The sequence below is a fragment of the Helicoverpa zea genome, chromosome 1 (genome assembly GCF_022581195.2).
Source record: "Helicoverpa zea isolate HzStark_Cry1AcR chromosome 1, ilHelZeax1.1, whole genome shotgun sequence".
NCBI classification, from domain to species: domain Eukaryota; kingdom Metazoa; phylum Arthropoda; class Insecta; order Lepidoptera; family Noctuidae; genus Helicoverpa; species Helicoverpa zea.
In genome coordinates, this window is record NC_061452.1 from 13,316,514 (window position 1) to 13,343,085 (window position 26,572).

The 26,572-nt window shown below is 36.8% G+C and overlaps 2 protein-coding genes and 2 non-coding genes across 4 annotated transcripts; 2 read left to right on the top strand and 2 right to left on the bottom strand.

Moving 5' to 3' along the window:
• Nucleotides 1-212: 212 nt before the first annotated feature.
• Nucleotides 213-11,618, top strand: LOC124630998 (armadillo repeat-containing protein 3). Its single transcript, XM_047165073.1, has 17 exons — nt 213-356; nt 690-917; nt 1,451-1,612; nt 1,893-2,117; nt 2,589-2,789; nt 3,265-3,424; nt 4,132-4,281; nt 4,622-4,749; nt 5,250-5,351; nt 7,632-7,753; nt 8,166-8,295; nt 8,755-8,908; nt 9,534-9,654; nt 9,743-9,793; nt 10,037-10,184; nt 10,608-10,778; nt 11,023-11,618. Exons 1-17 carry the CDS (start codon nt 213-215, stop codon nt 11,233-11,235), a joined length of 2,610 nt encoding a protein of 869 aa, XP_047021029.1. The 3' UTR covers nt 11,236-11,618.
• LOC124635600 lies at nt 3,631-3,749 on the bottom strand. The gene has a single exon (XR_006985036.1). It is a non-coding gene; the product is annotated as a U5 spliceosomal RNA (small nuclear RNA).
• On the top strand, nt 5,820-5,938 carry LOC124635594. Its single transcript, XR_006985033.1, has one exon. It is a non-coding gene; the product is annotated as a U5 spliceosomal RNA (small nuclear RNA).
• Nucleotides 11,607-26,056, bottom strand: LOC124630990 (cholinesterase). Its single transcript, XM_047165059.1, has 14 exons — nt 25,464-26,056; nt 23,300-23,449; nt 22,855-22,992; nt 22,369-22,515; nt 20,390-20,546; nt 19,749-19,960; nt 19,209-19,379; nt 18,476-18,677; nt 17,929-18,116; nt 16,963-17,255; nt 16,337-16,532; nt 15,792-15,907; nt 14,695-14,848; nt 11,607-13,299 (listed from the first exon to the last, which is right to left on the bottom strand). The coding sequence occupies exons 1-14, from the start codon at nt 25,764-25,766 to the stop codon at nt 13,138-13,140; spliced, it is 2,589 nt and encodes an 862-aa protein (XP_047021015.1). The 5' UTR covers nt 25,767-26,056; the 3' UTR covers nt 11,607-13,137.
• Between the last annotated feature and the right edge of the window lie 516 nt (nt 26,057-26,572).

A 26,572-nucleotide genomic window follows, 5' to 3' on the forward strand; every position in this document is an offset into this window, starting at 1 on the left:
TTCATGCCCTATATATACATAGTATGTAGGGTAGTTTCCTATTTCATACGCAGTACTGCGATAGAGGTCCTAATGAGTATGAAACCTCATTTTTTAAACCTGTGTAATACGACATAGGTAGCATCCGTCATTCTGACATGCGATAGTCAAAGCCGGGACGTGTTTGGAAACACTTTAGAATTGTTTTGATTCAGTAGATTTATTTTATAACAATGGCGAAACCTTTGCAAAAGGAGAGAGAGAACCGCTCTGCTGAGAAGAAAGACAATACTTTCCATCCGTATACTATCTCTCCGGAGAGTGCACACACTTCGATCTTATTGCTCGAGTCGGAGGAACCTGAGATACTATGCCAGGTACCTACTTGGGATTTGTTTGGTAATCTAGTGGAATTGCCAGTTAACCTGGTCAATACAAGTTTGCCTTCGTAGGTTCTTACGTAGGATAGATACGTTGAAACTAGTCTCACTCTGCTCATAGCAGAGCAACGTATCTAGAGTAGAGTATTTTTTTTTCATTACAAGACTACATCCTCTCCAGGTTTTATCTAAATAGTAACTAATGAAAGTAAGTAACAAAAACACGCATACGCCTGCCTTTGCCAACTGGTAACTTTTTACAAGGATTATTCTTTATGAATGATATTAAAAGATGGACATACGTAGTCAACTAAAACTTTTATTTCCCAGACCCTCAGAGCAATAACAAAGTTCGCAGCCCAAGACATACAGAACCGTATCATCCTCTTCAACCTCGACGCCATCAAGTACATCCTACTCCATGTCGAACACCCTGAGCTGAACATCCGAAGGTTCGCTCTGAAGGCACTGGCACAACTCTGTCAGCTGCCGCGAGGCCCGGAGCAGGTGTTGGCAAACTCTCAGAATCTGAGAAAGATTGCCTATATGCTTGTTAAGGTACATAAATACGCAGAACAGTATAAAACAATAGCTATCATTACATACGTAGGTGTACCTACGCAAATTACGTACATGATTGATCGATAAAAATTGTATCTATAGAAATTAATACATTAGGGTCCGTTCACACAGACCGGCTCGGAGAGCATCGGCGCGCATTTTTCTTTTCACACAGACCGGAATCGGCTCCGATCGGCTTCGATTGGCTGCGTTAGATGCATTCGGAGCCAAACATCTGCAAGACCGAGAAAAAGTACGCGATCGGAGCCGGTCGGATCCTCTTATTATTTCACACCAAGCGCCTTCCAGCATTCCCAATGACAAAAACAGTGCACATTCAAAAATAAAACAAATACTAAGTAAGTACCTACTTACTCGATTTTCAACGTGTTAAGAATTTGCGCTGCTGTTGTTATGGCGGGTACATAGACAGTGAAGTTTCCATGTCCATTCCAAATATTGGTTCACCTGACATACCTTCTTACCTTAGAAGAACCTTATCTACTTTCAACAAACTTTTCGTCCTACAGATGGAAGACGTTTTCGTTCTAGAATTCGCGTCTTTAGTTCTGTCGGAGCTAACAAGAGAACCATTGGGGTGTGAACAACTAGTATCAGCTAATATATTAAGCAGTCTGTTTGCCAGGATGAAGAACAGCTTAGACCCTGATGTCCAGAAGAACTGCCTACAGGTAAACCTTGACTGTAGGTATAACACAAATATCCTGTTTAGTCGTCATTTCTGTTAAAAATACGACTTCCATAGACCTTACTCGAGAGACTTTCTCGTCATCATATCTGAAACAAACAGTCGATTTTAAGGTAGAATAGACATAATTTCAAAGTAAAATACCGGTTCTCGTTGAAAAGAAATATTTTCAATATCATCCCATTTCTTACTTTGTAATTTCAAAACAATAAATTATTCTTATTCTTACTAATAAACATAAAAAATTCTTATCACCCTTCAAGACTTTAAGCAATCTCCTAGCAGACCCGGTCTGCGCGGCTGAAGTTACGAAGAACGCCCAGTTCAGCTGGCCGTCACTCCTGGCGCTGATGCAGAGCAAATTCCTGGCCATACAGCACGCGGCTCTGAGGACTGTTGACCAGCTGATCTGCAGGTACAAGGACCAGGTCGTGCAGAAGACTTTTAGAGCTTCCACTGGAGTTTTGGATCTTTGTGATATACTTGAGGTGAGTATAAGGTAAATGATGTTCTAGCTAGATCATTCATTATCTATACTTCTATACTAATATTATAAAGAGGAAAACTTTGTTTGTTTGTTTGGTTGTAATGAATAGGCTCGAAAGCTACTGGACAGTTTTTAAAAATTCTTTCACCATTCTAAAGCTACATTATCCACGAGTAACATAGACTATATTTTATCCCGGTACGGGTAGTAGTTACCACGGGACGCGGGTGAAACCGCGGGAAAACGGCTAGTACTAAATACACATAGATGGTCTACTGACTTTATTGGTAAAGTCACAAATGCAACAGTAACTTGAATTTGTATTTTTTTTTTCAATATTTTCATGTTTGTTTTTGAGTCATAAACAAACATCCATACACCACTTTATTTGCTTACCAATAAAAGAAACCATAGAAAAACATCTAACCAAGAAATAAAACACTATATTTTTACCATCTCCCAATATCCCCAGTCCTACGAATTCCGCGATGTCCACACGCTAGTTCTCGGCGTACTCCGCAACTACGTGGAGACGGAAGAGAATGCGTCACACCTGTACCAGTCGGGGTGTATACTGCGACTCCTGGCTTACCTCGAGATGGCACTGCCGGCTATGAAGCCTCACTGTCTGGCGGTGCTGACTAAAATGTCTTTCACTTCTAATGGGAGAGATGTGAGTAGGAATTTTAGTTGGTGTGTTAAGTTTAATGATAAAAAGTGCAAAATGTAAAAGTAAAATGCGTTGATTATTAGATACTTGAAAAAGTTGCATTAGATTATTGCAACACCTACGTAAAAGATTATAAGTACTTTTTAACCGCCGAAATTTGACCAAATGTACAAAGAAAAGCATCCTTTCGCAGCATTGTATTATTCTTTTCCTATCAATGTAATCAGAACATTCCTTTGTTGTTCTTATAAAGGCATTTCATAATATGTATGTATGTATAAGCATCCACTTGTTAGGGATAAACGCACCCCCAGAAAAAAAAAAACCTGTTTAGGCAAGAATATTATGTAAACATCCGGAGCATTAAAAACTCAGATTAAAACGATACCTACACAATTAATAGTCTAGTTTTAAAATATTTCGCTCAGTTTAAACATCAACCTACTTATTACAAGTACTAATATCATTGCATTTCCAGGCGCTTTTCGACACGGACACCGACCTGATCTTCTGCCACCAACTCCTGAGTTCTAACGTGGAACTGCTAGCTGATGCAGCCATGGGTGTCGCCAACATGACGAAACTGTTGCCTTCAGCCGTGCGCATGTCTGATACCAACATTATAGAAGCATTGTGTGGTACGATATTTTTATTTAAAAACTTACATTAAACCCTCAAATAAATTGTGCCCATATTTGGCTAATTACGAGATTTCTTCAGATCACCCAATTTTGTAATAGATTGTTCTAAACTGTATCATTCGCATACCACGACGAGTAATTTGATGCTTACGCGCTTAATTTCAAGGCATATTAATATAATGACATTAATTTTCACAATTCTAAGCCTTGTATAAATACTGGGCATTCAAAAAATATTATAGACTCATTTGAGTGTTCCCCTCCACGGAAATCTTTAGTAAAAGGCGAAAGATTTATGCGTTTTGAAGGGAAACCAGAGTTAGCGTGAACAAAGTCGCTCGGACCTTATACGTGTCGCGCGGTAACGAAACCATAGCGCGATCTATCTCGACGCCAACGCCATCTAGAGAGCACGAGGTAAAACTTTACTCAAACGCTTCGTCGATCGATTGAAAGTAACCAATAATTAATATCAAAAGAATAATCAAACGCATGCGGTACTTAATAAAATAATGAGCATCGAAATAATCAAACATTATAAGAACTGCTGATAAATAAATGCGTTGACAATACGTCTCGCAAGGAAACATCATTTCACTTTATACATTTCCCCTTTCAATCTGTTGGTACTGCTCATAATTATATAATATTTAAATAAAGATATCCAGAGCTTCTTTTTTGCTTTAACTATTTTATTATCCTAGCTATCCTTGGCGACGACGCAGCAGTGTGGTTCTACGTGAGGATAAACGCGTTGCGTGCGCTACTTGAACTCTGCCGCATCATACCGAAGGCTGCTTTCACAGTCATCGAACCGAAGACATTTTCTTCATTAAGGAATATTAATAAAAAGTGTTAGTAAAGCTCTATCTATTTATTGAACAGATACTAGTTGTTTCTCACGGTCTCACCCGTGTAGGTACTATATTTTTTAACTAATTCTTACACATGGGTAATAAGTAGTCTATTATTCTATTCTCTTATACATATAAGCTGAGTTAATGCGAAAGCAGTAACTTTCATCAAAATGCATTCAGCAGTTTCTGCGTACAAGAGTAACATGCATACCCTCATACATAGGTATGTACTTACATCTTTACAACCTTTCGCATTTATGATTTTAGTAGGGTAAATAAAAGTTGAAGTTTAAAGTTACGATTAAAGGACCGAGTTAAGAATATCTCTTATTTTCAGACAAGGAGACCCCGATTGAAGCTCAACGTTTAGCAGTGCAGTGTTACATAAACTTACAGAATTACCACGTGAGCACGAAGGCCATGCTCAACGGAGACTTTATGTCTGAGTTGATGGGAATAATGCAGGTGACAACTTCCACTTACTAAAATAACTATATTCATATTATAAGGCTAAAAAGTTTGTTTGTTTGCTTGAACGCGCTAATCTCAGGAATTACTGGGCCGATTTGTAAAGTTCTCTCAGTTTTAGATAGCTCATTTATCATGGAGAGTTTATCTATTGCAGAGTACATCTCATCATCTCATGGAGTACTCTGCTCTACTGCTCTACTAGATATAGGGCCGTTAATAAAGTAATTAATGAAAAAGCAACCTCTTATTTATCTTTATTAATTATTCCATTAAGTTAAACTACTTTTACGTTAATAGGTAATTATTTAAACCCGACGTTTCGGAACCCCCACGAGCATAACGGATAAAATCCGTAAAAGTAGTTTCATTTAAATGTCTAATAGTCACGTGTCAGAAATCAATAAATTAGTCCAATTTCTAAATTATTATTATATTTTATTTTATTGATTTCACCGTAAAAAGTAATTTCCAAAAATATATTTTATTAATTTCAGCGCACGGACACCAATCTGAAGATAATGACGTGTACCGTGCTCACTGGTTTGATGTCGGAGGAAGCAGCCCGAGACTTGTTCACAGCCAAGAAAGGCGAAGAAGTTAGTATTAGAGAAGCCATAAATATCTAATCTAAATGTCATCAGCATCATTATCATCTCAGCCATAGGACGCCCACTGCTGAACATAGGCCTCCCCCTTAGATCTCCACAGATACCTGTTGGAGGCGACCATATACATATATGTAGCAGGCATGTATTTAGAGCAGGAAATATTAGAAATATGACATAAAATTCGCTAAGTTATCAAAGCAATCCGTTAAGGTTGGAAACGGTGACCCCCGGGTGAAACCCTATTAACTAGTTCCAATACACTTTGACAATATTTATAATTTTACATAACAAGAATACCTACGTATAATAATAATTATTCATTAAATCGTTTCTATGTCGAAATTATGTCGTCAAAGTTTTACCTCGTGCTCTCTAGATGGCGTTGGCGTCGAGTTAGATCGCGCTATGGTTTCGTTACCGCGCGACACGTATAACGGCCGAGCCACTTGTTCACGCTAACTCTGGTTTCCCTTCAAAACGCATAAATCTTTCGCCTTTTACTAAAGATTTCCGTGGAGGGGAACACTCAAATGAGTCTATAATATTTTTTGAATGCTCTGTATTTATACGGGGCTTATAAAACTGAAAACTGCTTTCGACTACATTGGCTCATGGCTGGGTTTCATCTCACTAATATTAAAATCATTCTCAATACAATTTTCATATCTAGACACACGGCAGTGTGTCCGCCAAGTTCGAGCAAAAAAAAGCGACACACCGGCCGTGGGTTATATTACACGAACCATTTCGGGCCAAATTCGACCCCCTATAACTCAAAATCTATTTTATTTATGCATATCAAATTTATAGTATCTGTTGAGACCCCCTCACTTATCTAAAATACAAAATTTCATTAATATACCTATTGTAGGTCTTGAGATATTGACGTCAGAAAATAGCTATTTTTACTATACACTCACTGACTGACTGACTCACTCACTCATAAAAAACCTAGACCACTTCCAACGGTCGTATTAACTTGAAATTTGGCATGGAGGTAGGTCTTTATGTCAAGGTAAAGGGAAAAATCTGAAAATGGCCAAGTGTGAGTCAGTTTCAAAATAATGAAGGTGTAAATTTATACCCGATGTAAATTTATACCCCTAAGGAACTAAAACGAACTAAATTTATCTATATTCTCAGGAACTACTGGTCCGATTTGAAAATTTCTTTTAGTGTTAGATAGCCCATTTATCGAGGAAGGCTATAGGCTACTTTTTATCCCGGTACGGGAAGTAGTTCCCACGGGATGCGGGTGAAACCGCTGGCAGAAGCTAGTTATACATATATAATATATCTTCAAATGGTCGTATCGATTTGAAATTCGTTAGAAAGGTTTGTATTTAGTCAAAGTAAAGTAAAAATCTGAACACGGCCAAGTGTGAGTCACTTACGAAAATAACGAATGTGTAAGTTTGATCCACGAACATAATATATGGTGACATGTCATGTCAGTCAGTTGGTAAATCTAGTCCATTTAGTTAATCTAGTTAATTTCTTTGTAAGAAGCATAGTGCATATTCAAAAATCTGAAAGATAGTATAGATGAAACATTTCCTTAACTAACTTAATCATAAGAAAAAATAAATAAATAAACAACCTTACAAAAATAAATGAAATCCCACCCAAAACAAAAATGTGAAAGGCTGCCAAGTTCGATAATATGGGAATACTTCGCCTATAAAAGAAGTGAGATCTGAATAAGTACCAAGTTCCATACACATACCTCAGTTAAAAATAGTTAATTTTTAATGATGTTACTTGGCAAGATTTAATAGAAAATTATATACTTGATTCATTGCATTTAGTAGGTTTATAACAAGGTGTGTGAAAACTTGTCAAGTTAGTAACATCATTAAAAAGTAACTATTTTTAACTGAGGTATGTGTATGGAACTTGGTACTTATTCAGATCTCACTTCTTTTATAGGCGAAATATTCCCATATTATCGAACTTGGCAGCCTTTCACATTTTTGTTTTGGGTGGGATAGTACTCACAGCAATCAGCATATTTTATTTACTTAATTATTTTATTTTTATTTCTGTGCAGTGTCGTAAATAATACTAGATTTACTATATTTGAGCCGGGCGCCGCGACCCTACCTATAGCACGAACAGACGTAAAAAAAAACATATATTATTTTGAGCAGACAGATTCACTTTATAATTATATTTGCACAACTATTACCTCTCTTATGGACAGAACGTTTATAATTACCTAAAAGTCAGCCCTCCACGCCAAATTGTTCAACACAGTTAACTTTCCAGGTGGTATCAAAGAACTTACAGATTCAGCACATTGGTCTGCGCACGGCGTTGTGCACGGTAATAGCTGCTAGCGTTACCGATGAGGGAGCTGATGTTTATCTGGATCTTGGAACTATACATTAGTAAGTATTTAAACGAATTACGGGTTCACCAAAAACATAAACGTCCGTTTTTCTTAAAACAACTATGTACCTACTTATTTTCTTCGAAAATTGCTGACAATTGTGTTGTCGGTGAACCGTAAAACCTTATCGTTTTATTTTGTACTAGCCGTTTTCCCGCGGTTTTACCCGCGTCCCGTGGTAACTACTGTCCGTACCGGGATAAAATATAGCCTATGTGGATAATGTAGCTTTCGAATGGTGGAAGAAATTTAAAAAACGGTCCAGTAGTTTTTGAGCCTATTCATTACAACCAAACAAACAAACAAATTTTTCCTCTTTATAATATTAGTATAGATATAGACTAGCGACCCGCTCCGGCTTTACACGGGATAACAGTAATGTTACCGACCTATATTTCATTGTTTTCCAGTATGGTGGAAAACAAGCAAGCGCGCTATGTAGTGAGCGCGTGGGAGGCGGCACTGGAAGCCATCTTCCGTCACCACCCCTCCGCTAAGCTGGCCTATACCGGCAGACTGGACATCAATGACTTTACTCAGGTAAAAACGTTACATATAGAGAACATCCTTTTTTGAAGTTGGTTAAAATTTACTAAAACTTGGAGCAAAAGCGCCCTCTGGCGGTCGACTTAAGAACTTTATAATTTTGACTGAAGTAACTTTTTTTTTTCTAATCTAAATGCTCCATTGGATGCATGGGTTGCAATCGCGACTGATAAACACTGGGCTACGTCCCGCGTTCGATTCCTGGGCCGAGGCGAAATCACTTTGTGGGTTCAAGAAGCTTTCACAAAGTTGGAAGTCTGGAAGAACACTCCCATTCCTCTAAATGGCAATCCATCGAAAACTATCAAATTATTATAATTATTTAATTAATAAAATACTATTTTATCAAATTATTAAATTATTATCCTGCATACCTAACAGCATTTTACGCCTCGTCTCCTTTAAGAAGTAGATAGTTCCTAATTAAAACCTTATTTATTTCCCATAACCCAGGAGGGTTTCTACTGCATGAAGCGAATGGGCGAGCGGTTCCCGAGCCTCCAGACAGTGATGACTCAGTCCAAGAAGCCACGGAACCCGGTGTTCCTGTGCATGTTTCAGCAGCCGCCTCATGATGCCGGCTCCGGGCTGGATATTAGGAGTCCTCGTGAGTATACAGAATAATCAGCGGGGCCCAGCAGGGCCAAGGCCTGCCGGGGCTGTGGGTTGTTCGAAAGAGATACCGCGGCCCTGGTACATAAAAGGCCTATGACGGAACACAACGGTTTTTAGTCAGTAAGAGTCTGACTACACTCCCTCACCGCTGCTAACCCACAGCGTGAGGGGTCATTTGATGATTTTTGACGTCGTTAAAAAACAAAGTATACAGAATAATGTTCTCGAAAAATTTTATGTCGTCCGCCATCGTCATGATGAATTCCATGTTGTTCCATGTGTCATGTTGTTCTGAATCATCATCATTATATCATATTGTTTTATGTACATCATCAGAATGTATAATGCACATAAAACAATAGGTATTTTGTGTTACCTATATAATAACACAGCTAGTTTAAAAAAATAGGATCAAGAATACAGTGCCTTTCTAGTGGGTTTATTGAGATCGAATATTCCCATGATTCAAAATATTTCAAATAAAATTTGATCCTACTCATTCACTTATTTTGAAACAGATATAAACAGAGTTAAATTACTTTCACATAGTACAAGAACCTATCTAAGGATTACCTATGGCACATTAACTTGCCTTCTTTATCCACTTTCTGCATCAGACCAACCGTCTCAGTCGACGCTAGCGGTGACGACATCGAGTAAGATGCGGTTCCCGGCAGTGCCAGATGATCACAACTTGAGGGAGTATCTCTTGAAGCTAAGGCTGTGGCTTGGGGACCCGTAAGCAGTTATTATTGATTTGTCTATTAAAGTTTCTGTACGCTCTGTGGTAAAGAAATAGTGACGGAAAAGGCTTTCTTTGTTTCAGAGCCAAGTCTTTGCATTACTACGAAATAGAAGATGCACATTATGAAGTGAGGTAAGAGAAAGTTTTCTTAATTTATCTGTCAATACCTATGCTCTTTTGATTGTAGCCAAATTGTGTGTTTAGTAAATTATTGTCATTCAGAAATGTCATGATTAAATCGATAAGCCTGGTCTCGTTAAGGTACCTACAAAAAGGCTTGGTATATCTACGTTAACCTACCTACTTACCTAAATTATGCATCTAGAGTCTAGTTCCTTATGCATAATGCCACGTTATTGCCATACTCTTGTTTAGATACCGCGAGAAATGTGAAGAAGTATCATCATCGCTGAAGAACAAGGCGCAGCTATTGGCGGAGTACGTCGCCGAACAGATGAGCGGCCTCACGCAGGAGCGGGACTGCTCCATGCCTAGCGTTGACTTGCATTTGGCTGACTTGATGGTAAGTTCACCTGCTAGAGGAATAAGGACCCTTGGGATAAGTAACACACAAGAATCTGGTAGAAAACCTTAAAGGAAGACTCTTTTGTGCATTGGGAGAAAATATTAATTACGTCAAGCGTCTATGATTACGTTTCGATTTTTGTGTCCGAATTATTGTACCATGTTGTTTATCAGATGTAACGACTTGACGAAAACGTTGGCAGCTTCGAGTTTAGCAGGTTGAAATCTGTGTAATCCTTGGGGCAAAATATTCGACAGTTTGAGTAATTAAGCTAAGTAAAGATTCATTAGACCGCACTTTGCCAAAGTAAAAAGGCCTTACCTTACCTGGCAATTTAGGTCTTACAACACCACATGCCTACAACGAAAACCTCATACTTGTTTTTATCATCTCCCTTACACCACCAAATATCTTCCCCAGGCCGACCTGTCATCTCCCGTCATAGGGCTTGGTTTCGTGAAGTGTGGGGGAGCGTTAGAACGGGCCCTTCTCTTCAAGGTGTTGGCTGACCGCGTGGGCCTGCCCTGCGCACTGTACAGGTGTTCCAGCGCTTATGTCTGGTGCGAGATCGCGGTACCTGAACTGGATCCGGTTAGATTGATTTCTTTAATATTTGGTATAATCATATGGTATACGAACGAGGTGAGGTGGTTTATAGTAGGTAGGTGCTATGTAATATCACAGATATTTGAAGCTGAATCTAACTGACTATATAACTTGCCAGCTAAGCTTTATTAGACAATTTCTTTACCAAAACTAAAAAATATCTTCCCTTTTAAATACCAGGCCATTCTGTTTAACAAAAAGGTACCTATTTCTACAATTTTATCTCCAGGAAGACGACCCAGCCATAGAACAGAAATACCCAGCTGGTCTACTCCGAACGAACTACATAGTAGACTTAACACAACGGCCGGGGCGGCTGATACCTCACGGCAGCAGAGAAGCCAAGCTGGTCTGCGGCCCCGTGTGCTTCGCGCCTTACACGGCTAAAGAGCTACCTGAAGTGTGTACATGTGATTACCATCATCATCATCATCATGGGTAGATGATGAAGTTGTGATGGGATATCAAGATTGGTGATGGTATTTATGGTTGTTTTGATTGAGTGAGATTCTTTTTAAAGACTTGATATGATAGTGGTAGAATATACTCCGTATGAATAGCCATTTAACTAAACATAAACAAGCTTGATAGAACTTTCTATACAAATATGTGTATATTGAATAAATAAACTGCTGCTTAAAATGAATTTAATTGATTAAGTCATTGGTATGATTGCAGTTTTAACAGCATTTTTAAAATAACAAGTCATATCAAGTTTGTTTATTAGCTAAATGTTGATTCAAAAGGAGTATTTTATTTGAATGGTATTATAAAATCATGTTAACCATATTGACGAAAATAAAAAATAAAGCATTTTTTGCATTATTTCATTAATTTTATTTCAATTTATACACAGCATTATTCGTTCGGTGCCATGTTAATACATACTTAATTATAATAAATATATTTAGTATCAAAAACCTTAAGATCGAGGCACATAAGTAGACAATTGCACTTGGAGATGGACGGACAATACAATCACAAACATTTATACTTATTGCTAATTATATTTAAAGGTGATACTGCAGCTTTTACATTATAGTAAGAATATGTATATTTTGAGAAATCGAAGGTGTTAAAAATATATGATTATATGTATAGAAGTTAGTAGTTAGTATTTAGCAACATGAAAAATTTAAAACGAAATGCCCATAGTTCTAACCGACTTTCAAAACAGTTGAGTCTCAATTCGGATGTTTGTATCTTTGAACATATCGTACATATTTGTACTGTAAGTATGTACTATTTACTGCCTCTGTGTAAAACTGTGCAGTATCCACCTTATTTTAATACAAAACATGTATCTTAATAATGACTTAATACAAAATACTTATATGTATAAAGGAAATAAAATAATAATTTACACCTTTAAGGTAACAATGTATCGCGCTGGTCATAAAACTAACCAGCATTAAGAAATTTGTTCGAATTGTAGCGAAATCTTTCATTAAATAATAAATTTTTAAGTTTATTTTGTTTTGCAAGTAGAACACAACCTATTCAGACAAAGTATGTAAGTATATTGACTTAAATTAATTCAGTCTACATGAAATGTGGTAAATGGCATCTTAGATAGAAATTGTAGGAAGTGTTCATTATTTTAGGGTAAACTTGTGCAATCTATATTTAAATTTCTACTTACTTCAAATGTATCAAAAACAATACAAATACATATGTATCATAGTGCTTCAAGCAATATACATTATTGGTGTATATTTATATTAAATACTTCAAATACTGTAAAAAGCAATTATATTTTTAATTTGTATAAATACTGTGAAAAATAGATATACATAAAATAGAAAAAGCTGCTTCATATTTCTAATACTTAATGATTGTATTATATTTTTTGTTATAAAATTTTAAAGCTGCTAATTCTTAATTAATCTTAAAATAACTTTAATTAGTGTCTTGAACATTACGGTGGTCAGGAATGTCAAAATAATATAAACTAAAAAACTATAAAATACACAATCTTACGTAGAATTTGTATACATGGCAACTTTGTTGCATCGACGGAATGATTTGTAACTTAAACTCTGTAAAAATATAATAATGGATAATGTCGGTTCACACATTATAACTATAGATATACCTAAAGAATAAGGCCACACTCAAATACGATAAGATACGTCTCGGAACATTTTATTTACCAATAAAGGCACACACAAAACTGTCTTCCCAAAAAGAAGGAAGCTATCAATTCAATCGTGCATACATCTCGTGTACCAAGTTACATTATAGCTGCCATTTTCAATTCATATTAGTGTCAGAGATCGATGTTACATAAACAACATTTATCGATATCGATAAAAATAAATCTTACCATCACTAGTCCTCTATTCTAAACAGTAGTCTGTGGTATGCCATGTACGATCTGAGTCCTAGACCTGGCCCGGGGCAGCGGCTCGGGGACGCGGGACACGGAGTCCCTGAGCGAGAGCGCGGAGCCCGTCGACGCTTCTGAGGGAGGCCGGGACGATTGCAGCGTCGCTGGTTGACTTATCTGGGAATGGGATGAGAAATTGAGGTTAAATTTAAGTTATTTGGTAAGTATTGTAGGTCTTGCATTAAAAATAAATTCTGTCATGGTTTAATGTTAAATGCATTTATTTATCTTTCAACATATCATTTATATTTTTAAATATTAGATTATTAAAAAAAAATGTTAATATTATTAAAAAGATTAATATTTATACTTCGGCCGTTCAGAGAATGCGTTCCTGACACCTATCAGTTAGTCACGACTAGTGATGGGCACAACATAACACTGAGTTCGTTACCGTTCCTTCAAAATGAACCGCCGCATTATTTTAAGATTATTTTCGTTTTAAATTGGCGGAATCATTTGTTTTATATTTTAGTTATTTAAGTGGAAACCAAAAAAAGGTAATATTCATATAATAAAATTGTTTTATTTATTCTTTGTTACAAGTACATTGAATTGAATGTGCGAACAGAATATTAATCAGACTCCGATTTGCTTGAGGAGGTGGTGTCTTCATCATCATCTTCGCCTACATGTATAATTATATTATTATCAATAACAGAATCAATCCTGATATCTCGGTCTAACAAAAGCCGGGTAATCAAATAAAAACAGATCGAAAACACTTGAAAAACGTGGTCTATGCGCACGAAACGACAACGGACGACTGTTTTAGCGTCACAAAATGGCGGCCCATAACGCCATTTGGGGTTACCATTTTTAATCTAAGTATAAAAATGCGGTTTGGTCATAGTTTTATTTTTATATTTCATAAAAGTTATAATTAAGTCTTATAGTCCATTATTTTCCAATTCTTAAAAAGAAAATCAAAACGTATTATTTTATATTATAACTGTATAAGAACAGATTACGATACTTGCCTGTTATTTTTAGCACAGCACTACAAAATATAAACCGCTGACATAACCTTGTAATAGCGCAGTATAGATTTAGAAAAATATTGTTTACCAAGTTATTTGACACTCAGTTTGGCACAAAATTATAACATTCATTGATTATTGATATAATAATGTTGTTTTAATGCTCCTCAATTGTTAAAACGGTAAACAACCAGCAAAAATATTTTTATCGTAACTGCAACGCCATTGCAAAGTTACGTCGTCAGTTCAATCGCGACGTGTCAGGAACGCATTCTCTGAATGGCCGAACTATAGGTACATACCTGAAACCTCTTACAAAACAATTATACAAAAAATGTCTGTTAAACAAATGGAACAACGTGAATTGAAAATTTATATTTTGTGAAGCGCATAATTCACTTCTGGTGTCGTACAAAATAAAAAGTTTGATTTTTCGAAATTAATTACACATTAACGTAATTACATCTCCATTAACTACTGAATATTCTGGATCTTACTTATAAAAACTTAAATAAATAATTAAATAACTCACAGTCCTACTAATAGGTTGTGGCGTATGAGGTTTCTTGATGGGCACGTCTCTATACTCGTAGATGTTGTCTCTGGACCGCGTGTTGTTGTCTATGCCGCTCTCTTCCACTTCCGGCACCATGAATATATCCCCGTCGTAATAACGGTCTGTTTCCCTGTAATATTTTGTTAAATAATGTTGATTTTGCTGGCTTGGCTTAATCCAAATTAAAAATTAAATAGGTATTTTTTAAAATAATATCAACTATAGTTCGGCCATTCAGAGAATGCGTTCCTGACACGTCGCGATTGAACTGACGACGTAACTTTGCAATGGCGTTGCAGTTACGATAAAAATATTTTTGCTGGTTGTTTACCGTTTTAACAATTGAGGAGCATTAAAACAACATTATTATATCAATAATCAATGAATGTTATTACGTCGTCAGTTCAATCGCGACGTGTCAGGAACGCATTCTCTGAATGGCCGAACTATAAGCATTCTGCAAGTCATCACAAAATGTATGTGTATGTGTATAAAAAATCCTTATCATCCCAATATATGTATTTTGCAGACACAAAAAACAAGTACGTAAAAACAACAGACATTCCTACAAGCGTGTTTGAGACAGTTCAAACTATGTATGTACAAAAAATACAACCATCCGAATTGATAACTTCCTTCTTTTTGGGAAGTCGGTTATATATAAATTATGCCTATAGTTCTGTTGTCAAAAATATTAAACTTTAGTTTACACATTATTTCAAAATTACACTATCATATTATGAACTGTCTCAATAAAGCGTCTACAAGCATTAATCGTATGTTAGTTTCACCTACACTGCCGGTACCATTTTCCATTTTGGTGGGATAGCCCTGTTAAAAAGGATTTTACACATTGTTAGTATGATGAAATACCATTTCATTGATATGTAGTTAATAATGGTTAGTAATTAGGATTTATTAAATATAGGATTGTTTATTATTTTCAATTTATGAACTGACCCAGATTCATTTGTAAAAAATAACCCAGTTTCATTTTTTACCGTTCGTAATTTTTACAATATCCAAAAAATGTATGATTTAATATATTTACGCTATTTTTTCAATGACCATACCTTTTAGCGTTTCGCCACAACATACAGCAAACGACTAATAGTACAATGAGTACCAGGCAAGCGCTTGAAACGGACCAGAACGCGATTTGTAGAGGCTGCTTTGGTTCCCACCAATACTGTTAAGAAGAAGAGAATTGCACATTATTGACAATGTTTTAAAATGCGATTTTAAAGATAAACACAAGTACGTAATTAAATGATATAGAGGCTTTAATGTAAGGCCAAGTTTCAGGACATTTTTGACTGCTGTAGATTAAACAGATCTTTAATTTTTTTAAAGTTCTAAGAATCAATTGTTGGAGTGTTTTCGAGGGGTCATTAAAATAATATTTTGTTTTATATTTACAATCTCGTACTACTTCATCTCTGGTTTTCGCGCGGATCAATCCACCAGCGTCGGTGACCGATTTCAATGAAACTTGCACTATTCTCTAAGTAGGAATACAACTAATGTAAGCGGTCAAACTTATAAATTTTGAGATATTCCTGCACAAACCAAGCACAAGTTTATGTAGTCTAATATTACATGCTCTATTTTACATTACCTCAGTAATAGGCGGGTATGTGGGCACAAGCCTGCCTATAACAGTGGGCAGGTACATAGTCCAGAAGGCGAGTTCAGTCTGCCTGTAGTTCAGCTGTATGCTGGAGTTGTACGTCGTGTTGAGGTTCAGGTAGCGCAGTTGACCTGCTTGGGCTACTTCGAAGTGGAGGCCTAGGATCCGAGACCGGGTGGGGTTGCTGGAAGATAGGGGGTGTTATTTGTAGGGGGATAATGTTTGAATTGAGTAATGTTGGAGTGTTTCGTGATGAAAACGTTAAAAACTAGTTTTATTCATGTAAATTGTGATTATTTTAGTTTAAGATAACTTATTGCTGCCACAGACACAAATAAAAATCGATTGAATCATTTGAATCTCATAGCTGAGCCATAAAAAGTTATCTCAATATTTGATGCTAAAATATTATATTTTGATAAATCTTTATCAAAATGTCATCTGTGTGCAGCAAAAAAAAAATAACACTTAATTTTAGTAGTTTTAGGACTAACGCATAGACGAGAGGGGACATACTGGCAATGATCCATTTACAAAAAATAAACATAAGAAAGTAGCACTGAATCTTTGTTGATTATCTCTGTTAGTTACTAAAATACGAAATATCCACTCACCCAAACCTAGCAAAATCAGCATAAGTCTTCATAAAGAAATGGCTCATATTCCTATCATTGTTCGTCCACACCTGATTGTCAATCCTCTGCTTCACCGGGAAGAACTCCTGGTCCATGAAGGGTGCCCCAGTCAAGAAGTAATGTTCCGTATCATGAGCATATCTTCTCCATTCGGGCCACCTGAAGGCTTCGACGGTGGTGTTGAGAACATACATATAGACGGGCACGTTTTGTTCTAGAAGAAGTTTCACCATCTTGTCTGTTGGTGCCCGGTATAGGAAATCTGAGAGTAGCTGTAAAAGGTTTGTTTATTTTAGTTTGAAGTTATTTTGTGTTACAGTTTAATTGCTATTTAAATGCAGGATATGTCACAAAGCACAATTTAATTATATAATCTCTTTATAATTTTATAAGCTTCCGACTGTGGATTTACACCGGGTTCCGTGGGACTACTTCGTGCACCCGGAGAAAAATAGCCTTACAGCGTTACTCGATAAATAAATTATCATATTTTTTCATATTCGTTTTACGATATAAGTATAGATTTGCTGTTAAATGTAGGCCATTAGTAACACGGGGTATGAGTGTACGTGACATGAATGATATGCAAAGGCTAGAAAAGGTCGGTATGTTGTTTCTATGTCTTTCTTTTCCACATAAATTAACAATTGTTTGTATATGTTGATTTGTGATGTATGTGTTTTTTAGTTTAGTTTAGAATAAATCCAAAGAACCCATCTGCCGCATTAGGCAAGTCCTGTAAGGGTAGATGTAAGGTGGTGTAAAAAAAAAAAAAAAAAAAAAAAAAAAAATTAATGTTAATGAAAAAAAAACATTTTAAACAGTTCAACTGACCTGTACCTGGTTAAAACAGTAAAAATTTTTTTAATTAACATTAAAAAATTGTTAATTTATGTGGAAAAGAAAGACATAGAAACAACAATTCTAATTATACAACATACTCACATGTATATACTGGTCTCTAATAGCACTGACGTTATGCGGTTCCGGGTGATAAGTGTACATGTACCGGATAGCCTCGTACACTCCTCTAGGGTTCAATGTGTAGTTGTACCTTTGTACCAGCTCGGAGACCTTCTGGTTGAACCAAGGTTCTGATATCTCGTAGTTAGGAGCTAAGGAGTTGTTCGTATCTGGAATGTAAAGATTTAGAGGTTACAGTTGCAGTAGATTTTATTAATAAGAGTCTGAAAAAAATATTACATTTTAACATTTGTGAGCTCTAGAAAAATGCGTTTGTTTTAAAAACCTTTTTGTGGCTGATAATCATCCACAAAAAATAATTTGTCGGATGGGTTCGTCACCAGGTGGTCGCGATATTGTTGAGAACGAAATAACAAGTACAAAACTTTGGTTAATACTTGTAATAAACTTTCCAAAAGTAGAGAACACAAAATAATCGAGGATGCTTCAGACGATTACAGATTTTGTAAGAAGGAACAAGGGAAGTTTAAAAGCATTTTCATTAAAAATATAAACTTTTTCGACTTACACAAATAATAAGCCGCTTCCTGCGTGGTGACTCCCGTCATGTACCTCAGGGAAGGGTTAAACTGCCTCAGCTTGATAAGTTCCTCCGGCATGGTATGCAGGAAGTGCCAGTCCCTCTCCCGCCACCCGTCGTACCACTCGTCTCCGGGGAACGTGAAGTTGTTCTCTAGTACTGGACCCCACGGCATGAAGCCTACGTGCGGCTGAGGGAATTTAGATCATAAGTAAAGGCGTTAGGGCTCATATTTCTTTGGAAGACTGAAGTTCTGTAGCTTGACAAAGAAGCCTACGAGTGGTTGTGGCAATTTACACCTTATATCATAGAGTTAAGGTTCATATTTATTTGAAACGATGGCAGCTAAGAACTCCTTCGACATGACAATGTAACCTACGAGTGGCTGTGGGAATTTAGACCTTATATAATGGAGTTGAGGTTGATATTTGAAAGGATAAGGCAATTTAGACTATGTTTCTCTAGCATGGTATGAAGGAAGTGCCAGTCCCGCTCGCGTCACCCGTCGTACCACTCGTCCCCGGGGAACGTGAAGTTGTTCTCTAACACCGGACCCCATGGCATGAAGCCGACGTGCGGCTGTGGGAATTTACACCTTATAGCATGGAGTTAAGGTTTATAATTATTTGGAAGACTGTAGCTTGATAAAGAAGCCTACAAGTGGTTGTGGGAATTTACACCTTATATCAACGAGTTAAGGTTCATATGTATGTGTTCATACCTGAAACTCAGCATTCCCCAGCTCATAGAAGCTCCTTCCCTGCCGGAGACAGTTGACGAGCTTCCACGAGGAGTCGATGGGACAGCCCAGCAGCCGCCCAAACACCAGCGACGTGTTCTGTACCCTGAACTTGTCTTCTATCATCGCCCAGTCTGCTAGGGCTGAGCCACTCTGGAAGAAATATGATAGGAAATGATAAATCTTCTGACCAATCATAATATCTTGCCTTCTCCCAAAATATGAAGGGATAGGGATATGAGTCTTCTGGATACATCTGAGTACCAGAATTTAACATGGATCGACCGGCTATCTGAAATCTTGAACCCGTAAATCTGGTTATCCGACTTTCTGGCTTCCGTAAAGACTGCCAAAGATTCAAATGTCAACCGGAACCAATTTATGTGAATTTATCACAACATGGTTACCAATCCATGGACCGATCACGCCAAGCTTTGTTTAAATCGATTATGGACCGACCTATGCGGCTATACCTTAGTCATGACCTTATCTCGAAAAAATCTTCTAATCTGCCAAACTGACCTGAGCAATAACTCTAGTGACAATATCCCTAGTTTGAGGAGCTATAGCCAGCAGACCAGCGGAGGCAGCTCCGGCTCCTGGCCCGAACAGCGTGATGGATGAGCGGTCACCGTTGAATGGCGTGATGTTGTCGTACACCCAGCGGAGAGCCATCGCTTGGTCGAGGATGCCGTAGTTGCCGGGGGAGTTCTCGTCGCCGGTTGAGAGGAAACCTGGAGAAAAGAAGAAGGTCGTTGTACAAGAAGTAGACACTAATTAGATATATGTCGAGCATTACGCCCAAAAATATCGTCATCATGCCAGGTTAATTTTGCAGACTTCACTGGAGCAAGTATAAGTATCAGAAATATAGAAGTTACAAAGGATTTGCGCTAGATGGCATCGGTCGCGGTTTTTGGTATTTGTAGCGTCTGGTACCACTCGTCCCCGGGGTTTCTAACACAATAACAGAACTGCACTTATTGTTACATGCTGCTACCTATTTTCAGTTTTATGTGAAACGAATTGCGACTGGAAACCGACCCCAACATGATTGGGAAAAGGCTCGTAGGATGATGTGAAACGAATTGCATACTTGTAACTTATTGGGCATAGAGAAATTGACTGTACAGAAATTATTATCCTTTTAAACGTTCACTTACCAAGAGCCCCGAGTCTATAGTTGATAGAGACCACAATAACATTGTAGAAGGCGGCCATCATATGCGCGGGGAACAGGTTCGATGCCCCGGAGGTGTACTGCCCGCCATGAATGTACACCATGACTGGGTAGCGCTGTGCTGTGGAGCCGGCTTCTGTCTGATGTTAGAAATGGGAGAAATAACGTTATCATACCTTTTAATAAGCATTTTTTTGGTGTTTGGGGACCATGTCCAAACCATACATAAAATAAATTGCAAAATAACACATATATTCAACAATAGCTTGTAGATATGTTGTATTAAGGGCTCATAATATACAGAGTGTAAAACCTACCTGAAATACACACAATACTACCTACAATACTTAATTAATTAATGCGCTTCTAATCTGAGAATTAAAGTCAATTTAGGACAACGACATTGAAGAGCCGCAGATTTTTATTACGACCTTTATTGCAATGGCAGTAAGGTTTATTTCATTTTGCAGAAAATTCTCAGTGAACGTATTAATTGGACGCATTAGTCAGCTCCTTGGATGTATAATTTGATTTGGTTTAAGTATTTGAAATCACAGGCTATGCTTTTTAAGGTGCGTCTGAAATACTACCTAAGGGCAAATCAACTGCGCTAATAGGAAAGATTTGATTATTTGTTAGTTTGAATCGGAAAGGCTCCGGAACTACTGAACTTATTTGTTGTGCAAAGCCGGTCCGTCGCTAGTAATCCAAACTAATATTATAAATGCGAAAGTAACTCTGTCTGTCTGACTGTCTGTCTGTCTGTCTGTCTGTCTTTTCTTCACGCCTAAACCACTGAACCGATTTTTATGAAATTTGGTACAGACATAGTTTGGAACTTGAGAAAGGACATAGGATAGTTTTTATTACAAAAATGAAATTTAATCCTGACATACAGCGCCATCTATTGGTCAAATCAAAAATCTGCTGGAAGTCACTATTCCACGCGATCGAAGTCGCGGGCAAAAGCTAGTAATTTATATGTTAAATAGCCCATTGAACGAGCAATAACCACAAACAATAGAGCCCCGAATATTTAATGCAGTGAAACAATATTGATAATGATCATTTGGACAATATGATGTCTGTTTGTCGTTGCCCACTGACGGGTCAGCGGTTTTGCGTTTAGGCGAAATGGTCTATCTTTCTTGACGGCATGGAAATGCAGAGATTAAGATATATTGAATTTGAAGTATAGAAAAGAAGAAATAGGGTATATTGGGTACATTCTATGGGTACTCTTGGAAGGATTACTGAAAAGACAGTTCCATGTGAAACAATACACCATGTTTGCAAATGCAAAACAAATGCGTAAAACGCCACTTTCGCAGTTGTTGCATAATAATATTTTGTTTGGGCGTTGTAATTATTTTTACACACGTAACTAATCAATTATTTGTGTGTGATACTTTTCCAGGAGAGTAGAATAAGCCAGCGTTTCAAGCTTAGTCGTAATTTTAGATACTCTTTATATAAATTATGTTATGCAGGTACATAATCATCAAGGCTATTTGCAAATATTCGCTAGGGACAGCAGCAACTGTTTAGCAATATCAACAATATGTATCTGTCACACGGCGTCCTCGCTAGTGGCGGCTTTTTGTGTTAATGTACCTACATAATGTATGTATTTAGTTGCAATGTTTGTGCTTATTTAGATTATATATGAAACCTTTATTTGCCAGTAACATTGTTAAATTCTCTGTTTTCATGTATGAAAACTGGGCTGAGATGATGATGATGATGATGTATGAAAACATGCCAAGGGAATAATGTTATTGAAAAGTACCCCTTTGGTATATCTGACATGAAAATAGCAGGTAATCACATACACATACATATCTATTGATGATGTTATTGTTACTTTTTTTTCATATTTTAAAATAAGTAAGCCCTAATATTTAGTATCTAACCCATATTTAAAAGATCATCATTAAAATGAATAACATAAAAATAACTTACATTAGGAGAGAATATGTTCAAGTACAAACAATCTTCGTCCATATCTCTAATGCCTTTAGTGGCTCCAGTGAAGCGCACGGGCTGTGGACAGGCGGGACCCCAGTCTACTGCCTGCATCAGCTGCCAGCCTGGGTGTTGTCGCGGAGGCTGTTGATTTTAGAGTGCTCTTAGTAATTATTTTATACTTTGGTAATGATGGTATGGATACTGAGATTTAAAAACGGATGTTTTCTTTGTTCAAGATTTTTAAAGATGTGGCCTCTAATTTTATTAAACATAATATGCCTAACTTACATATAAAATCAAACATCTAAAAGAATTAACAACACTTTTGTAGTCCTCAAACAAACTATCAAAACTTGGTATAACAAGCTTGGCTAAGCACTGGATTATATCTGATAGTCTGGTTGCATCACATAACTGCACCCTTCACAATTAATAAAAGTAAGCCAGTTTGCATACAAAAAATTGGCAGAACCAACTTACCTTAAATCTACCTTCCAAAACAGGTGGTCTAGCATAAGGTATGCCCAAGAACACTGACACTTCTCCTTGTATCCTCTCCACTGGTGATAGCCAGGGTCGGTACCCTGAGTCTGGGTCTGGATTATCATATAGATACACCTGTTGAATGAAGATAATCATGTATTGGGTAATAAAGTTTATTGAATGTGGGCCATGTCAAATGGGTAATATACATGCAATGGAAAGTTATGGTATGGCAATCATTCTCTGTTATAATGTTTAATAGAAAGTTAGCTTTGCATCATCACAAATATAAAAGATGCCAATGGGTTTGATTTTTAGTAACACAAAAAATCAGAACAGTTTGGGTCTTTACAAGCTTAAAATTTCCTTTGATTTGCATGATTATAAAGGAAAGATAAAAGAAGTAAAAATATTATTTGTTTAAACCAGTTGTTTTACACACCTTAAACCCTTGCACTTGTCCATAGTTAGTAGTAACAAATACATCTCTCTTCAGCTGCCGGGAGTCCCTCCTCTCCCTTCCTTGTAAGTCCTCCCTCCAGCCCCCGAGTACTCCGGGAAACAATGCATCTGGGTTATTTGGATCTCGGTTCTGAAACAAGAAGATTATAGATTAATCAGGAGTGTGTTATTATGTTACTATCCTTACTAATATTATAAATCGGAAAGTGAGTTTGTTTGTTTGTTTGTTTGTTTGTTCCGCTTTCACGCCGTAACTACTGAACCGATTGCTTTGAAATTTTGCAGACGTAAAGTTAGAAGTCCGGATTAAATAATAGGGTACTTTTTATCCCGAAAAAATAGATATTCCCGAGGGAAAACAAAAATATTGTTTGCTTGATGGATGGATTGTAGATGGCGCTGTGTGTCGTTTAAAACAAGGTAATATATTGCAAACGAATATAAACATGTAAATTTAGAAGCTAAATGATACGATAATGAATCCCCGAAAATGAGGAATTCCCGAGGGATGATGTACAATTTGTTTAATCGTCTAAACTGTTTTTTTTACATCTACTTATATATTGCAAACGAATATGAACATATAAATTTAGAAGCTAAATGATACGATAATGAATCCTCGAAAATGAGGAATTCCCGAGGGATGACGTACGATTTGTTTTATCGTCTTAACTGTTTTTTTTACATCTACTTATCCTGAATTAACTATAATTCAACGAATTACTAATTGGTATAAGTATTAGTTAAGTTATTTCGTTCTTGAGGTATGCGATAGATGGCGCTGGGTGTTTTTAAAACGTGGTAACGATGTGTTTTTAAAATACATAAGAAGTGGAATGATAGCTTTTTAAAACGTGGTGACGTTGTTTTTTTTAAGATACGTAAGAAGTGCAATGATATCTCGCGCTTTAACCTGTAGCTCATTGTTTAATCGCGAGCTTCCCGATAGCTCGATAGATGGCGTTGTGCTTTTCTGTATCGTGGTGTTAAGGTTCGCCGCGAATTAGTCTGTTTTGAAATCAGTGGGGCCCAGTAGCGCCAGGGCCAGCCGCGGCTGCGGGTTGTTCGAAAGAGGTACCGCGGCCCTGGTATATAAAAGGCCTAGGACGGAACACGACGATTTTAGTCAGTAAGAGTCTGACACTCCCTCACCGCTGCTAACCCACAGCGGGAGGGGTGAACCGAATTCCACGCGGGCGAAGCCGCGGGCGGAAAGCTAGTAATAAAATAAATACGAAAATTATATATGTATCAAAGACCGCTAACCCCAACATAGTTGGCAAGGTTGATGTTTTAATTTGGAAAATTCTTGCACTGGAGGGAAGCTACATTATCCCTAAGTAACATAGGCTACATTTTATCCGGACACAGGCAGTATTTCCAAAGGGGCGCTAGTGAAATCTAGTATGTTATTATGACAAAAAATCATTTATTAGGACAGCGGATAAACAGGTAAATTCTAATTCAAGATAAATAAATTGCCCGGAAATAGTAGTAAGTATAAGACACCGCAGTAAATGATTATTTGTAGATATGATTAAGAATAAACTGTACATTATTTCAATGTATACTAAATCTATATTTACATAAAAAAGAAACTTATTCATTGAATCAGATTATCCTAACATCTACAAATAGGCACAGAACAATGGTATGCCAATACCAAATAATATTTGTTATTCCTTTTTCTGCACATGATTGTTATTTTATTATCAATACCTTATGTGATGAATCACTTATTCTTAGTAATGTGACTGACATTGTTTCAAAACAAAAGAAATTGAATGTACCATGTGGTTATGAAACTTATAATAAGAGTCCTTATCATGTGTTTTAACCTTATTATATGTTTTGGAATATGTATTACTCGATGTTTCCTGGGGTTTCATTTTGTATTTATGCCCCAGTGGAACTTCTTTCTATACCGATTTTTCTTACATATAATATACAGTGGCGGTGTAATGCCTTAGGCATTCTCTACCTTTAAATGTAGTCTGTCACCCGGGTATAGTGAAGCTTCACAACAAAGAAAGATACTTTCAAATCAGTAAAATAGTTTCAAAGTCTTTACAAACACATGAAAAAAAAACCTCTTATAATATTAGTTATCATTTGGAATACAAAAATACTAGAGACATACTCACAATATTATACTTAAACTGGTCATCCAAAGGATTTGTATTGATGGGATTGTACGGGAACCCTCCGGGCTGGTTTATATTAGGATTGTATGGGTTATATCTTGAGGGGTCCGTCCCATATCTCCTGTTATTGTACACATAGGTCCTGTAGTCACTATCTCCCGGGCTTGGAAGTCTTGAAGACCTAGAACTTTGTTCTCGCGAACTATAAAATTCATTGTTCACTTGACCATTATACAGATCTTTATTCGACTGACACTCAACACTAGCATAAAGAAACAACGTTAATAAATAACTTTTAAACATTTTCACATCACAAAACTAACTACAAAGTTTGTAAAGTACAAGTTTCCGGATGAGTCACCATAATACACTTCAGTACGAATCTTCGCAGTTTAACTGCAGTTAAAAGGCACTTTATGAATTAAAACTCGTTTAATTATATGTTAATTAACCGGGTGTGTTAGTCATTAATTGTTATACACTGTGACGATTAAGTTATGTGGGAAAATTTTGCGAGAACAAAGTTTGGTAAAACACAGTAGCTTATAGAAGTGTATCACATTTTTATCTTCGAGGCCCTAGTTTTAACTAGTTTAGAATTAGTACAATGTCGCGAAGGTACACGAGGGCTTATCTGTTTGTAATCAGTGAGATATTGATATCAAAACGTTTGGCAACGCCCATTCCATTACGGTTTGTTTATTTCAACTTTTTTCGTGTGTGGTTGAGTTCAACTGATTTCGACATATTGTTTTCACTGATATTCTCGCTATTATGTAGCTGTGAGCATTCTTAGGAATACTTTTTTATTTATTGCAATCGCTCGTTTTCAACACAAATCCGACTCCTGATGGAAGTATGTAATCTCACAAACTGTTTTATTCGTCGTTTTAACTTTAAAATGAATTAAATGAAATGAACAACAACTGATTGACGCACAGTGAACCAACGAGAGTATCTGTGCCGTAGTCGTGAGGTCAATGACATTTGTTTCGTTCAGAAATCAGAAATTGTACAAATGAACATGATGAGCTATTATTATGAAACGTTTGGACTTTTTGGACGATTGTATTATTTATTTACACAGCTCTATACTATATAGAGGTTTC